Source organism: Octopus bimaculoides, unplaced genomic scaffold (assembly GCF_046866305.1).
Source record: "Octopus bimaculoides isolate indiv1 unplaced genomic scaffold, ASM4686630v1 contig76, whole genome shotgun sequence".
In the NCBI taxonomy this organism is placed as follows: Eukaryota; Metazoa; Mollusca; class Cephalopoda; order Octopoda; family Octopodidae; genus Octopus; species Octopus bimaculoides.
In genome coordinates, this window is record NW_028315326.1 from 55,001 (window position 1) to 68,266 (window position 13,266).

A 13,266-nucleotide genomic window follows, 5' to 3' on the forward strand; every position below is an offset into this window, starting at 1 on the left:
AAGAGAGGAGGAAGGAAGGAAGGGTGAAAGAGAGAGAGAGAGAGATAGAGGGAGAGAGAGAACGCGAGATAAGTGACATGTGTTTTAAAGAGAGGAGGAAGGAAGGGTGAAAGAGAGAGAGAGAGAGAGAGAGGGAGAGAGATAGATAGAGAGAGAGAGAGAACGCGAGAGATAAGTAACATGTTTTAAAGAGAGGAGGAAGGAAGGAAGGGTGAAAGAGAGAGAGAGAGAGATAGAGGGAGAGAGAGAACGCGAGAGATAAGTGACATGTTTTAAAGAGAGTGGGTAGGAAGGGTGAAAGAGAGAGAGAGAGAGAGATAGAGGGAGAGAGATAGATAGAGAAAGAGAGAACGCGAGAGATAAGTAACATGTTTTAAAGAGAGGAGGAAGGAAGGAAGGGTGAAAGGGAGAGAGAGAGAGATAGAGAGAGAGAGAGAACGCGAGTGATAAGTGACATGTGTTTTAAAGAGAGGAGGAAGGAAGGGTGAAAGAGAGAGAGAGAGAGAGAGAGGGAGAGAGATAGATAGAGAGAGAGAGAGAACGCGAGAGATAAGTAACATGTTTTAAAGAGAGGAGGAAGGAAGGAAGGGTGAAAGAGAGAGAGAGAGATAGATAGAGAGAGAGAGAACGCGAGAGATAAGTAACATGTTTTAAAGAGAGGAGGAAGGAAGGAAGGGTGAAAGGGAGAGAGAGAGAGATAGAGAGAGAGAGAACGCGAGTGATAAGTGACATGTGTTTTAAAGAGAGGAGGAAGGAAGGGTGAAAGAAAGAGAGAGAGAGAGAGAGGGAGAGAGATAGATAGAGAGAGAGAGAGAACGCGAGAGATAAGTAACATGTTTTAAAGAGAGGAGGAAGGAAGGAAGGGTGAAAGAGAGAGAGAGAGATAGATAGAGAGAGAGAGAACGCGAGAGATAAGTAACATGTTTTAAAGAGAGGAGGAAGGAAGGAAGGGTGAAAGAGAGAGAGAGAGAGAGATAGAGGGAGAGAGAGAACGCGAGAGATAAGTGACATGTGTTTTAAAGAGAGTGGGTAGGAAGGGTGAAAGAGAGAGAGAGAGAGAGATAGAGAGAGAGAGCCAAGCGTCCTTCTATGAACGCCAACAGCAACAACAACAACAACCCTGCGAGGAGGAAAGGCAACGTTTGTGCGTGTGTGCAGTTGAAAGGTCACTGCAACAACAACAACAACAACAATCTTATTATTAAACGTTAAAAACTGTCAGATGCAGACTGCACACACGCACACACAACGCTGCTGCTTTTGGTGATGATGATGATGATGATGATGATGATGATGATGATGATGATGGTGGTGGTGGAGGTGCTAATGATGATGATGATGATGGTGGTGGCGGTTGTCGTCTGCTGCTGCTGCTGATGTTTCCGTTGTTGCTTTCGGTCGTCTGCTTTTCACCAGACATACATTATACATACATGCATGCGTATACATACATATATATACACGTGTATATGTATATATATTGTATGTATATCAATTCAAATTACGATGAACGTAAACAAACAAACGAAGGTTGCTTTCAGAAGCTTTGAGATGTCTTAGAAAGTTAAAGAAGTGATTTTCAATTCTCAATCGCAGAATAATGCTAATAATAAAGCCTGAACAGGATAAACTCCCCCCATTTTGAAGGGAAACAGTGTCGGCGGTTATACACACACAAACATGCATATATACACACACACATATATACATATATACACACTCACACAAACATGTATATATAAACACATACATATATACACACACACACATATATATATATAAACACATATGCATATATAAACACACACACACTCACTTGTCTATAAACACACATATATACACACACATGAGGAATGTGTAGAATGCAATGTATGCGATGCAGGTTCGATTCCCAGGTGAACCCATTTACAATAATAATAATAATAATGAAGATGAAGTTTAATATTTCTGGAAATATTTATTTGTCAAAATAGAAAAAAGCAAAAGATTGAAGTCCAGGAATAATTCCAAAAACCATCAAAGAATTTTCTGAAACATCAAAACCAAGAACTTGAAAGACTTCAGTTTCATCTCCTCTGAGGAGTAAATATTTTGGATTATCTTTTAATCCCAGGATTTCCTCATCTTCAGATGTTTCCCCTTCAATATGTCCAGGTATTTCGTAAATATTGTTTCTTCTATCTGTTATATAAACACATTCACCAATTATGGTTAAATGAAGTCTTACAATATAAGATTCCTTTCCCCAAAATATTCCTTCTTCTATTCTTATCCTCCTCACCAAAGACTTTTCCCTGAACCACTCCACTAAAGACCAATCATCCCACCTTCCAAACACCTCATTTTTCTCCATCTCCCTCCTCACAACAACAACATCACCAAAAGATGTGACTCCCACACCATCCACCCCTTCATCTCCCTCCAACCTTCCCTTTCTCCCCATCCACCCCCAACACACTTCATCTTTACATTTTCCATCTTCAATATCAACCACATCCACATAATAAGAGTCAAAGATGTTAGAGTCTCTGCAAATGTAATAAACCTTGTTTTTCCTCCATATTCTTTGGTATTCCTTGTCTCTCTCTTCTTGAGTTATGTCTCTAATATAATGACCACCACACACGAGTTGATTGTCGTTGTATTTAGAAATGATGTTGTAGTATTTCTCAGTTCTGATGGTTTTTAAACGATGGAGATCCCTGTTGAAGACCCTCATTTCTCTCCCAAAGGCGACAATGAAACATTCGTCTGTCCACCGACAAATGTCCAGTGGTTCTTCTTCTTGTTGTTCATATTGAAGTATGTCCACTGTTGTTGTTGTTGATCTGATTAATGTGAAACTTTCTCGAAACATCAACACACTCACATTCTCATCTAACTTAATTAGTTTACTGTTCCAGTCCCTAATGTCCCTAAAATCAAAATAAACAGGTTCCTCGAATGCAGGAATGGAAAAAGGGACCATTGCTGTTCTATATGGAAGTCTCCTCACTGATATTTCATCAATTCCTGAATTATTAATCTCCGCTATGTAATTACCACATCTCACCTTTAATCTACCTTTACTAATTATTTCACCTGATTCACCTCTTCTTCCTCCATCTCCATCTCCTCCTTTGTATTCCAATTTATTAATTAATTCATTACTGAATATTTCTTTGTTCGTCTCAGATGTAATGGAAGGGAAACAAAGACCAGAATCAAGATTTAATAAAGACACAGATTCCAGAACCTTCACTTGGTCCCCATCAATCTTTATGCAATGACATTCAATCAATTCAATATGTTGACACCAGTAAATACCCCCCACATTTCTCCATATTACACCATAAGGGACGAGACTTGACCAAGCTTTAGATTTCTGCAAATTTTTTCCATTCAGTTGAAATATTTCTTTTCTTTTAGGAACCGTGGCCATTATGTGCTTTCCTTGTGTAAAACATACACCACCAACTAAACTTGCCACATTTCTGTGACATAGCAGCTCCCCGTCTTTATCAAATATTTTAATATTTCCATTATTGGCTTTTTCACACACAACTGTCTTTCCTTCTTCAGAAATATCAAAATCTTTTACTTGAACAGGAAATTCGTCTGTTTGTAAACGAGCAACCGGGAACCTTTCTCGATTCACCATAAACAACCCTTCAACATACAATTCATTCTGTCTCCTCCTGGGGCTTCCAACAAACCTTGGTCCTTTACAGTCTATACTGGAGAAATATACATCATCTTTATAAATTCTTCTATTTAAAAATATTCTCTTGTATTCCCCATCCTGGGTCAAACACAAAATGTTTTGATATCCGGCTAAAACTGAATATTTCTCCCAATCACCATGAATGTACAAAAAACTGTCATCAATTGTCATCCTGTCATCACTAAGATAACACTTCATGTAGTGTCTGACTGAATGTAAATATTGACCATCACTGTTGAAGAAAATGATGAATCTTCTGTTTAAGACAATGATGACATCTTCAGCAGTAACTTTAATATCACGGATGTCATCGTCATCATAATTTCCATATTCATTTCTCCTTATTAATGGTTGAGGTATGTCTATTTGTTTTATTTCCTTCACATTCGAATGTATTTCATCAATATCTACAAAATACAAATGACTTCCATCTCTCATTTTACTAAAAACCATTTGATTGTTTGATAAAGAAGCCACAAATTCATATTTATTTCTCGTTTGGTAAATTACCAACGACAATGGAAATTCCACTTTTAATGTCAACAGTTGGCATTTATTATTATGAAAACAATCCCAATTCGTAATGACCAGTGTGTTTGACTGCCATCGACACATTTTAATAAATCCATTAAATTTCCATTTGATTGAATCCAAAAGTTGACCATCCAATGTGAATATCTTAATGTTTCCATTCCTCCTGTCACATCCTGCAATCAGATTATTTTCAGTTATAACCAAAGATTTAATATGCACTGGTTCTTTGTCTCCCAAATGTTGAGGGAGAGGAATACGTCTGCCTTTATCAGAAACTGTCAGATCCTGTAGATATAAAGATGATGACAACATTTCACTGACAGAAATGTTTCTGGAAAATACATCTACCAGGTCGATATAATTATTAAGTTGATTATTTGTAACGAGATCATTAACCAACAAATTATGATCGTTTATAGCAAACATACGGCTGCTGTCTACAAGATACACAAACATTTGGTCAATAGATCCACCGTAGAGATTGAGGGGACGTTTCACTTGGGACATTAAAACACTGGGGACCATCTTAATACTACAAGGATGATGACGACGACGGCCATGACCACCACTACTAATGAGCTTGAAAACTTCTATTTTAGACTTTAAAACACTGAGTATCCTCTTAGCATGACCATCACTGCCACTACTCTGACGACGTGCACTGCCATGACCACCACCATCTATTGTAAAGTTGTACTGAAATGCTTTTCCCCTAGTAACAATTAATAGCTTTTCTGTTTCCTTGTCTATTGATAATGATTTCACAAAACAAGGAATATTAATTGTCTTAATTGTTTCAACTTGATTAGAATTTTTCTTAATGGCTAAAATATCTAAATGTGATGGTTTATAACAATAACAAACAATTTCACCTTCACCCATCTTACACACCCGTACATAAGGCTGCCTTAATGATACACTTCTCACTGTCTTTGATAGGTTTCCAATGACCCTTAATTGTTTCTGTAGGGGTAATGTGACACCTATTTGATTAGAATCCCATCGACATATATCTGTAGCTGTAGACGGCAGAGATAATCTCGACACAATGTCTCCTTCATTAGAAATGTATAACAAGCAATCATGGTTGATGTCGGACACCACCAACTGTCCATTCTCCAGATTACATATTTCGCCAATGACAAGTTTTTTGTCATTCTCCTTTTCTTTGAGTCGTAGATTTAGATTTCTGATATAAGGATTTTTCGTGTGTAAACAACAGCCAGACGACCGGTCTTGATACTTGTAAAGAAGGACCCTGTTGAGTTGAGTGTCCGGTAGATAAACAGTCCCTTGGAAAACAGCAATGTGAGGGTGAACAGGGAAAGGCAGTTGCCACTGCCATTTCATTTCTCCATATATATCATAACATATCAGAATAGAGTGTCTCTTGAAGAGGACATAAAAATAAACATTATCAGAGTAGATGTGATGAGGGTAGCCATAGAATGGAAGGTATTTTTGAAAAAGTTCTTCACCACATGTTGAATAAAATACCATTTTATTTTTGCTTCCATCTACGACCACAAAATTAATTGGAGTTGCAGCAATGGTGACATTAGAATGTCCCAGAGAAATTCTTTCTGTAATGTCAACTTTATCTTCGTTGATCAATAGGATATGGATCTCATTTTTGTTTTTAGTGGTGGTCACAGCTAAACACTTATTTGATACAATATGACATACTTTCATGTAATCAGTTTGGACTTTTATTAAAGGGCCTTTTCTTAGTTCAGGACAAGTGATACACTGAAATCCTTTCATTTCACGATAAAATACCAGGAATCTGTTTGCGTTTATTCTACAAGAGAAAGAAGGAAGTTCAAGGAAAACTAAATTATTTTGGTTAATTATTTCCTCATTATCAGTGAATAGTTTAGCTTTCTTGTTTTTGTAAATTATTAATGTAGAAGATGTAGACATAGGTAGAATATTTGTAATGTTGTTGCAATCCTCAATATCAATATAGTCTTTCAAGCTGGGGGTATGTAACTGGTGGTTGTGTGACAGTTTGGGCCAAAAGTCTTTATTTATTTGAATGGCATGTGGTTTGCCAAAATAATCTGTTACCAAAATGGTATCTTTACCAACAGAAATAGAGCGGCATTTCCTGCCAATGTCCCTCTTTGTCACACTACCTTTAGCCGAAATTCTGTAAATAATTTGTCCCTGGAGGACATAGAAATAGCTTTGGTACAGAGAGATTTTACTTGGGAGGTTCAGAGAATGGGTCTCTACCTCCCATAACAGTTGGCCGTCCATATTGTAACAGATTACTCTGTTAATACTGGAAAATGTAATTAAAAGTATATTGTGGACCCCTACAGCAATATCTGTAGGTGCTTCTTTGGTAATGAATTGGTGTTTAATTCTATTCTCCCCCCAATCCATTTGGTAAACTGTCTTACCAAACATTTCTACACCTATAAGTGTAGAATGTTCCAAGTAAGCAACCAAATATAACCCCAACTGTATGTTTTTAATCTTGAAACTTGTGGGGCTGATAATGAGAATCATTTCTTGGAAGGGGAGGGTTGCTAGAACCATGTCTTGACCAATTCTGGTGAAACTGGTGACAGAAGATGGACAATGGACATTATTTCTGTCACCGTCTCTTGTCACACAACATACTGTCATACAATGGTGGGAATAGGTAATCACTCCCCCCTGTATTACTATAATATCGGATATTGTGAGTTTGTCAAATTCTTCTCCAGATTCCACAATCTTTGCTTCTCTGGTCACAACTGGGCAAAGAGGTCGAAATTTCGTGGTTATTTTTGGTGTCTGAATGGTCTTCCATCTGTATGGATTGCTGGTGACATAAATGTCAAAGAGTCTTTGTTGAAACCATTTGAGATCCTGCTCAATAGAAATATTCTGTTCTTTAGTATATTTCAGCAAAATTTCAAGTCTCTCTTTGACCTTTTCTAAAATACAATTGGCACTTAATCCCAGACTTTCAAAATAGTTCCTCTCCTTAACTAAATGCTCCATAAACATCATGCAGCAATCATGTTGTAGACGAATCCTCTGTATTTTAGCAACTATTTGTTTTTCAGTTTCTTTTCTGCTTTCTTTGTCTCCATGTGTGGTGAGTCTTGCATCAGATATGGCCTTCACTGCTGATTCTCCCTCTGAACTACTAACACTACAATATCCTTCGGGAACTCCTTCTTCATCCCTTTTTGTTGTTGAGTCCCTTAAAGCGCTTTTCTGAGGGGTAGGTTTTGTTTGGTCTTCCATAGTGAATCTGTAATGAAATATAAGGAAAACATTTAGCTTTGTGAAAATATTAAAGTTTCAGGGAGATGATGTTTACTTCATTATTTGAAAATCACAAACAAAACATTTATGTATTTCTGTCAGTGAATTAATTTCGTCTAATTAATATTTAAACAACTTTTAGTTGTAATAATAATGATTAGAATTAAACAACTTATTACAGTCTAATTTAAGATGTATTAATAAGTTTCCTTAATTACATGGAGTCTAAATATTAACAATAATTATATTCACTGGAAATGATATTTGCTCTCAACATCACAAAGTAATAATCACATGTGGTTTAGATTTATTTAACGATAATTAGTCAAAGAGATTCCCCTGCGCCAAAAGTATTCAATAATGAGACACTCCACTCTAGAGAAAATTAACTTTAATTGGTATACATGCTATATTATGTCCCAACACACATCAATCATGTTCAAATTTCGTTAACATGGAACAATTAGCAAAACATAGACTTTATGTTTCATAGACATTTGTCAGACACAAGACAGACTGAACAGTTTGCTAGTTAGATGGAATATAAGTATTACTAATGATTATATGTACTGGAAATGATGGGACCGTCATGGTTGGCTTGGTTTCCATCATATTTACTTGGATTAAGAGATATCAATAAAGCTGGAGATGAAACTGTTCTTAACCTGACAAATGCTGTAAATATCTCAACATTCCAATATAATCCACACAATTATCATAGACAACATTGATTAAACTTGGAAAGCTTATCAAAAGATGGGCTTCCATATAATCACACTGATACACAGCATGTTGAGAGGATCGTTATTATTTGTTCCTGATTGAGATAATAAAGATTGGTTAATGAATAAGCTTAATTAACTAAAGGTAGGTTCATCTTAATTATATTTAAGGGACAATGTTTGGGTAGCAATGAGAAAGATGTGTTTGTATGAAAAAGGGGTTTGGCAGGGGAAGTGTGTTTTGTTTTGTGTTAGGTGAGGAGATATAACTTGGTGTAGTTTATTATGAAGTATTGGGGGTTTAATGAGGTGGATTAGGAAATATTGGTGGGGTGATTAATGACATTCTGGTGACTCATCATCATCAGAATGATCCTCCACCCCCTCCTTGGTCTATGAAATAATGACTGTTACTCTATTGACCCCAGGAGGAATGAAAAGTAAAAGTGACCTTCTTCAGGATGTCAGCTCTTTGCATATACATGGACTAAACAAGAACATATTTTTGGAAAAAGCTGGATAAGGCTATGTTGTTGTTATTGTTGTTGTTGACAACAAAGTTTATAAAGAGAAAACCAGATAATTGCAAATATTTCAACTGTAAAATTAAATTGGAATTAATGTTTATGTTTCACTTGTGCCATTCTACTTGGTTTATTTTGGAGGAAGAAAAACCTACAAAAACTCTCATAATAATTATATTAGACTTTAATCTAATTGTATATGTATTTATATACACATACATATATATGAAAGAATATGTATAATATATACACAAAGATGCACATATGTATATTTATACATCCATATGTCCGTATCTATATGATCATCATTTTACCCCCACTTTCCATGCTGGAATGGGTTGGATGGTTCAAAGAATATCTTGCCTGAAGTTACATCTTCTGGTTTTCTTTCTACAGCTGGATGCTCTTCCTGACACCAACCACTGCACAATGTGCACTGGGTGCATCTTATGGCACCGTCACTAGAGACGATTACCATGTCCTTGACAAAAGTAAAGGTTCCCCTCAATCTCTGGGTTTCACATATACCTTGGGATGAGGGTAATAAATATATGGAAAGGAGGGGTTGAGTGATGGGGAGAGACTTAGGGAGGTCCAGTAACATCCCTAGTTTCATTGGAAGAATGAAGAGAAGAGATTTACTGCCATTCTTTGTGACAGCAATAAGATAGCAGAGTAAAAAGAAGAGAGAGAGAGTTTGAGAGATGAAAGGTAGATACTTCTGCTAATTATTAATAAGTATATATATATATATATATATATATATACACACACACACATACATACACATATATATAGACACACACATTTGGAATGAGATCCTGACTTTATCAAGAGAGGAGATGTATCTTTATTTTTCACATTATTTTTCACATTTAATCACAGACATCTTTATTCTGATGTATAATTTTATATTTTATATTTGACATTCTATACTTGACTTTCTAAGTTTGACAAATGTATGCTAATTTATATTTATAATTTATAATTCTTAATTTTGTAAAGTTCAATTTTTTAATTTTTAATGTTTAATTTAACGCTTAGTTTTAAGGTGATGTAAAATTAGGTTGAGAATATTTTGAATAAGAACCTGAAGATTTGTTGGTAAAATTGTAAATCTTATGATTATACACACACACACACACATATCATTACATGGGAAAATGCAAGCTTGAAAAGTAATATTCTTAAGATTATAAAAACTCAGAAAAGTACAAGACAAGTTATTACACCTGTAAAAGTATAGGACAAACTATTACTTCAAGTAAAGTAAAGAATAAGAAACTTTTTACTTAAAATATTTTGGCAAAGAATGCCAGTTCTTCTAATTTATCACTCTTTACAATTCTCATCTTTTAAATTTATTGTACAAAACTGTATGTTTGTCTAATTAGTCACTCTTTTCTGTATTTAAGGAGATAAATTAGCCAAATTCTAATTAAATAAGTATAGTGTTATTTGTAAACTATAATAAAATAAGTTTTAATATTCAAAATTTTAATTTTAGCTGCAATATTTTTAGTAAAAAGTTTCTTATTCTTTATTTGAAGTAATAGTTTGTCCTATACTTTTCCAGGTGTAATAACTTGTCCTGTACTTTTCCAGGGGATAGTGGGGTAGGGGCATACGTTGGCTGCTATTTTTAGCGTGTCAAACGACCAGGCAGAGGCTCTTTCATTGGTTTGCTTGCTTGATGATATTTTCTTTACAATATATGTATAATATGCATATATATCATCGGCAGAAGTTAGAGAGTAAGCCGTGTATTGGTGCTTATCAAACACAAATTTGTCCATTGTCACTCTGTAAGTTCTGACGAAATAACTTCTAAAATACAAAATTTTGTCAAAACCGTTAAGAGTAAACCGTGAGATGTGTTAAGACAGAGCTCAATAAATATGTAATGAATTCCTGTTGGGAGCAATAATATAATGAAAGATAATGGTGTCTAAAAGTAAAGGACATGAGAAATTAAAATCACGAGAAACAGTTTAAGGTGAAAAAAACAAACCTTACCCTCCCGTAGCAAATCCTTCCTCCACGTCACACTGCCTCGCTACTCCACCACCACCACCACCATCACCGCACTGGCCTTTCCCATCCCATTACACAACCCTCTTCTCACACCACTATGTTGTGTGTGGGTGGCTGTGACTAAGCGTATTTGAATGTATAACAAATATTTGAATGTATATGCGTAGGAATAATGCATGTGTGTGTGTGTGTGTGTGTGTGTGTGTGTGTTGGATGTATACGAGTAAGTATGTAGTTGTTTTGTATTGTGTCTGGTGATTAGTAACCAAAGCTAACAGTTTGGCTGTCTGTAGTTTGCTAGGCTAGAGAAAATATTAGCTTGCTTGGAAATAGAGCATCTGTCCATAGAAAAACTGCCTCAATGAAGTCTCAATTGACCGATGGGAGCAGAGAAAAGTGACCATTAAAAACGATGATGTTGATAGTCATGTGTATGCATGTATTTAATGCACTTTTTTGGGCTCTGGACAACTAATGGAGCTGAAAAAGTATCCATGTGACGATATACAGTGTGTTTAGGGTATTTTAAATCTGAAAGATCCCTTTCTCTCTACATGCGTAACCCCTGTCAATGTCTTCCACAGAGAAAGAAAGAAATGATGAGAAATCTTTTGTCTCCTGTGAAAATATATATAGACTGTATCAAATACATATTTGATATAGTCTATATAATGATATGAGAAACTAAATACAAATGTGAATGTAACTGTGTGCATGAATATACGTATTCTTTTATATGTATGATGGGCTTCTTTCAGTTTCCGTCTACGAAATCCATTCGCAAGGCTTTGGTTGGCCCGAGGCTATAGTTGAAGACACTTGCCCAAGGTGCCACGCAGTGGGACTGAACCCAGAACAATGTGGTTGCGTAATGCAGGGAAACGGTTGTATAATCAAATACCTGCATACCTGGAGAACTACATTGCACAGAAACAATTGTAGTGAATGAAAATAAATGTCCAACCATGCTTCTTCTTGTTGACTCCAATTTTTTCAATCATATAATAGATAGATAGATAGATAGATAGATAGATAGACATAGTTCCCGTCTTTCAAACATACTGTAAATGTCTTAGTACTAACAATTCAATTAAAATATCTGGTATATTTCCAAAGCTAGCAGTTCGACAATTAGATACAGTTAAATTATTTACCAGACTAAAAAAGTAATACTGCAGTTATCCTAAGGTATTTATTCTGGGTTCAAATTCTGGCAAAGTTTAACAGCTTCTCGTGTATAATTTACTGCTTGAAAATAAAATAATTTTCTATAAAACAGTATATTTATGTTTGAAATAGGTCTAATGCATATTTAACAAAGTAAATGCGTTACTAAATTGTTAATGAAAATAATTATCAAAAGATGACTTACCAAAGTCAATAATTGTGTTTGAATCTCAGCCTGAAGTCTTCGTCTCTGAGTTCAGTTCGTAGCAAAGAGTAGCAGAAATGTAAAAATCACAAGTCACAAGGCCTATTTGTATGCAGGAAAAAGTGGGCGTTAACGACTCGAGTGTGTGTGTGTGTGTGTGTGTGTGTGTGTGTGTGTGTGTGTGTGTGTGTGTGTGTGTGTGTGTGTGTGTGTGTGTGTGCGTGTGCGTGTGTCTGAAACTAGCACACGATCTGCTATGGATTTGATCACGTAGGCAAATCGTAAGTCCTTGACACCAATTATAACAGTGAATGCTAGGCATGTGTGTGTTTAGGTGTATATATATGTATATATGCCCATATATATGTATGTTTGTGTGTTTGTGAGTGTGCTAGGTTCCCACTACAATTACAAAAAGAAAAATACTTAGAAAAACAAATACAGACACATATATAAACGTACATACATTTATCTGTGTGTAGATAGATATATAATATATATCTTTATATTAAATACACGCACACACACCCTATATGTATATATATGTATATATATATATATTATATATATATATATATATATATATATATATAATATATTTGATTTGTGTGTGTGTGCTTCTGCTTGCAGTGTAGTGTATATTTATGCCATATGTGTATGTATGTGTCTATATATACATATACACACATATGTATAAATAATAGGCACAGCGTGGCTGTGTGTTAAGAAGCTTGCTTCCCACCCACATGGCTCTGGGTTCAATCCCACTGAACACAGAATGTCTTCTATTATAACTTTAGGTTGACCAAAGCCTTGTCAGTGGGCTTGGTAGATGGAAACTGAAAAGAAGCCCGTCATATATATATATATATATATATATATATATAAGGATTAGATCGTTATTTAAAATACTGATCATATCAAGTGGACAGTATGGGAATAAAAACATTATAGGTAATAATTATTATAAAAATTAATAATTTTAATAAAATACACACACACATATATCTATATATATATATAATTATAAAATCTGGTAATTAGTCATATATTAATTAATATCGATTAATTATCAGGAGGCCAGCACATCTAAAGAATCAAAGAGATTCA

At 35.2% G+C, this 13,266-nt stretch overlaps 1 protein-coding gene across 2 annotated transcripts; it reads right to left on the reverse strand.

Annotated features, from left to right (window-relative positions):
• Window positions 1-1,937: 1,937 nt before the first annotated feature.
• Window positions 1,938-12,237, reverse strand: LOC149129288 (uncharacterized). 2 transcript variants are annotated; one of them, XM_089346615.1, is made up of 2 exons: window positions 12,157-12,237; window positions 1,938-7,490 (listed from the first exon to the last, which is right to left on the reverse strand). In XM_089346615.1, the coding sequence occupies exon 2, from the start codon at window positions 7,481-7,483 to the stop codon at window positions 1,958-1,960; it is 5,526 nt and encodes a 1,841-aa protein (XP_089202741.1). In that variant the 5' UTR covers window positions 7,484-7,490; window positions 12,157-12,237; the 3' UTR covers window positions 1,938-1,957. The 2 variants fall into 2 exon arrangements, with proteins under 2 accessions (XP_089202741.1, XP_089202742.1); XM_089346616.1 differs by having other exon boundaries at window positions 10,767-12,237.
• Window positions 12,238-13,266: the final 1,029 nt, after the last annotated feature.